Source organism: Lipotes vexillifer, unplaced genomic scaffold, assembly GCF_000442215.2.
Source record: "Lipotes vexillifer unplaced genomic scaffold, Lipotes_vexillifer_v1.1 scaffold520, whole genome shotgun sequence".
In the NCBI taxonomy this organism is placed as follows: domain Eukaryota; kingdom Metazoa; phylum Chordata; class Mammalia; order Artiodactyla; family Lipotidae; genus Lipotes; species Lipotes vexillifer.
Genome location: NW_006784004.1, coordinates 327987 through 332145, shown reverse-complemented (window position 1 = coordinate 332145; position 4159 = coordinate 327987). Strand labels below are relative to the sequence as shown.

Genomic DNA, 4159 nt, shown 5'->3' with positions numbered 1-4159 from the left:
AAAAAAAAAAAACCCAGCTCCTCCAAAACTGCACTAAGCAGCTAGTATATTGGTATGGTCAAGGAGATTTTGAGATAATGCACATTTAAAGTTATTGAGCTAAACAGGCAATTGTCACTTGGGAGGGAAGAAAACAGTGGCTGAATACTAGAGGTTCTCAAACCTAAGTGTACACCAGGATCACCTGGAGGGCTTGTTAAAAACCAGATTTCTGGTCTCCATCTCCAGAGCTTCTGATTCAGTGGGTCTGGGATGGGGCCTGAGAATTTGCTTTTCTAACAAGCTCCCAGGTGGTGCAGATGCTGCTTGTCTAGGGACCGCACCTGGAGAACCATAGTTCTCCCTTTCTCATACCCTGGGGATGACTCACAATCGCCATGATTCCTATGTCCTTTCTGTAGGTTTTAATAGTTTAAAAAACAACAATAAAAATAGCTTACAGTATTATTTATCTATCCTTGTGTTTACATGCTATCTCTTCAACTGGATTGTAAGTTTAATAATTACTTTCTTTTATTTCTCTCAGCCCCCATAGAACCTAACTACCTTCAAGATGTAGAAACTCTAAACAAAACCCAGACATGCCATGTGCATTCATCTCTGAAGCCTTGCTCATGCTCCAGTCTTTCGAAGCCCTGTCCTTCAACACTCCCCAGACTACGCCATAGCATTCAGTGTCTGCCATATGTGGACCCTAATCACAGACCAGTGCAAGTGCTCATTATCTTTTCATGAAAGGATGAGCCTGGTTTTCCCAGTTAGAGTCCCTTGAGAGCTCTATAAGCTTCCCCTCTAATCTCCTTTGCAGCCTGGCCCCCAGCTCTCCACCCCACCAGCTTCTAGCCCAGTGTCTTATACACAGGAGACAGCAAATTGCTTTTTACCAACCACGTCAGATTGCTGAGCAGTAGATCTGACACATGGGCTGGGAATTCAGATCCCAGCTGGGCACTGAACTTGCAGAATACATGGGAGCCACAGCAAGGAGAATTCCCACCCCAAAAAGAACTTGGAAAGAGGCAAGATATTACTTTTCATTTTAATTTTACTACCACTCTGTCACACATACATTTTAAAAAATTTCTGAGCTTTTTAGTTATTTAGTTACATGTCCTGATTTTTAGTTATTAAACATGTGTTCCAATGAAGAAAATAACTGTTTAGGTACATTAAAATTACTCCAATTTTACCCTCCACACGTGAACTCTTTTCACTTTTCTATCTTCTCTGTCCATATAAATTCGTATTCTCCACAGACACAGCATAACATTGCTAACAGTTTATACTCTACTGTGATTTTCTTTATTGGTATTGTATCATGAAATTTTTAAAAATATTTCCTCATAGTTATTGGGTCTTTTCAATGGCTGCAAAATAGTCTATCTGGTACTCACACCTAAGTTTAAGTGGTTTGATCTTACTCCTCATAAATTTGTTCCTCATTTTGTGATTGGTGCTCATAATCAAAGATGACAACATTATTCTTCGTTATTGGTTACTTACATTTCAAATATACTCACAGGTAGAGCCAAAACTCCATTAGTTAATTAGTCAGGAAGCATTATTAAATTTCCATTAATATGTCTTTGTTCTATGTCTAAGGTGAGGATTAAGTAGACTATTATGCAAACTTTATTCAAAGCAGCCCCTTACATTTCTTTCTACGTGGAAAATAGTAAGTCAAGATTGCAGCATCGCGCACAAGCGCGTCTAGGCCGTCAGCGTGCCCTCTAAAACAAGAGCAGCACGTCCCTTGATGTCAACTCGTCCATCAGGACGCAGGGAAATCTTCAATTCTCCTCCCCGGCTGGAACACTGAAACGCTAAAGAAAACATAAAACGAGTCACAAATTAAGATCATTTTCACCCTTTTTAATTAACAGGACATAGTGAGAGACCACGTATTACAAGCTCTAGAATCCTCCCAGGTCAGTTTAAAGAACACATTCCTTCAAACAAACAAAAACAAAATAAATGAACAAACCAAACACAAATACACAGACACGAACAGAGGGTGGTTGCCAGAGGCGAAGGGTCAGGGAGGGGCAGGGAGATCAAAATGGGTAAAGGGGATCAACTGTACGGTGAAAGATGGAAAATAAATTTTTGGTGGTAAGCAAGTTGCAGGGTATATAGAAGCAGGAATACAATGTACATGTGAAACTTCTATAATGTTATAAATCAATGTTACCTTAATAAAAATCAATTAATCTTAAAATTTTTTAAAATAGAATGCATTCCTTCATCTGTGCATGGTATTGCCCAGCCCACCTCATTCTCCTGAGGACTGAGACCACAGACGCAATTTGATCCACAAAATACACAGCTCTACAGCTTCGCTTCCTGAGCCACTTCCTCTATTACTTCCTGTAATGCCCCAGACATACCCAGCCCATATAGCATCCTCCCTGGCTCTGTCCAGAAGGCAAGCACATGTGAAAAGACAGAGGCTAGGACTAAAAGTCTAAGAAGATAAAGAGGGGTGCTCTTGGCCCTTCTGAAAAGGCCCCACCTTCCGAGGTCTGAATAGGACAAAGGGAGTTCTTTACTCATTGTGGTTAGCAAGCAACCACACTTGTCAGGCAACCATGAGGCACAGCCTCAGCCTTCCTAAGTTCAGAGGAGTAATCAGGCTCACCAAAGAAAGAGAACAGCCACCGTGCTATTCCCAAATCAGGGTCACAGAGGCTTAACCATCCCACTAAGTAAGAACCTCCATCCTTTAAAGTCAAACTCCTACTTTGATTGTGTAGCCTGTACCACATACAGACTACTAGCTGCGTAGTACTAGCTGTGTAAATTCCACTGGCTGCCGTTTATTTTCTCTGCCTCAAGCAATATGTAAATCACTAGGAGACTTGGTTCCAAAGCAGTTTGTTTGATTTAATCTCATAACTAGCAATGGCAGTAAGGAACCTTGGTAATCATCCAGTCTCAACTTGTCACATTATAAATAACCTTTCTGGGTCAAAGTGATACAGCTAGTTAACTTTATTCAACAAACATTTATTGGGTACTTACTGTATTAGAAGTGTGTCCTTGTGTTGGGAGAGACAGAGGTGGAAGATGTTTGGGGTGGAGGATGTTTTGAGTAGAAGGTTCAGGGGGAAGGAATTCGAAACCTCTCGTTTTCACGTGGGTGACAGTTAACATTTTATTACATCTCCAAGTGGATAGTACATATGAGAAGAAATACTAGCTTCAAGTTAAGCAAATTTTTTTAAATTTGAAAAAGAGCTGTCCTACCGTGCATGGCTTTCTTCCCCAGTTGCTGGGACCAGTAGCTGCTGAGAACAGTATGTGCAGACCCTTAAAAGAAGTGAAAAGTTATGGTACAATCCCAAAGAAAACAGGGGTAACTCTGTGCTAAGTTCATAAACAGTCAACTACCCAGTCTGACTAAACCTTAGATGACTTAGTCATTATGTTGGCCGTGGCCACAGCCAAGTGTGGAATTAAGGATGGAAACAGAAAGGAAGACATAGAATTTACGGATAACTCCTCCAATCAATGTATCTGCTGTGTCTTATACTTTCTGAAGGCTGAATTAAACTGTAGGTTTTAATTCTTGTCTACCAGTTCATTGTCAGCCCATGGTAGAATCAAGGTCTTCACATAAATCTGTCTACATCTTTCAAGGGAAAAATATCTCTTTCTTCTTAGGACACACATGAAAGAAAAGGTGGAAACTCTAACAAAAGGCTATATTTCCCACCAAGTCAGCATTCACAGGTTTTCAGTGCCAGAAGAACTTTCTTTTAGTGAGGTATTTTTTCATATGATTGTGCCCTAGGTTTAGATCAGAGAATAGATATTAAAATGAAGAAACAGGGTTTCCCTGGTGGCGCAGTGGTTGAGAGTCCGCCTGCCGATGCAGGGGACACGGGTTCGTGCCCCGGTCCGGGAGGATCCCACGTGCCGCAGAGCAGCTGGGCCCGTGGGCCATGGCCACTGAGCCTGCGCGTCCGGAGCCTGTGCTCCGCAGCGGGAGAGGCCACAGCACTGAGAGGCCCGCATACTGCAAAAAAAAAAAATAAAATGGGCTTCCATTTAATTTTATTTCTTTATTTACTTCTCACTGTTGTGGCCTCTGCCGTTGCGGAGCACAGGCTCCGGACGCGCAGGCTCAGCGGCCATGGCCCACGGGCCCAGCCGCTCC

The 4159-nt window shown here is 42.1% G+C and overlaps 1 protein-coding gene across 1 annotated transcript in view; it reads right to left on the bottom strand.

Moving 5' to 3' along the window:
• Window positions 1–1027: 1027 nt before the first annotated feature.
• The window catches only part of PBLD (phenazine biosynthesis like protein domain containing), a 19883-nt gene continuing 16751 nt past the window's right edge, over window positions 1028–4159 (bottom strand). Inside the window, exons 8-9 of the mRNA XM_007456466.1 lie at window positions 3247–3309; window positions 1028–1823 (exon numbers count right to left, since the gene is read on the bottom strand). Coding sequence (XP_007456528.1) covers window positions 1711–1823; window positions 3247–3309 — 176 coding nt within the window. The 3' untranslated portion in view covers window positions 1028–1710. The remainder of the gene's footprint in view (window positions 1824–3246; window positions 3310–4159) is intronic.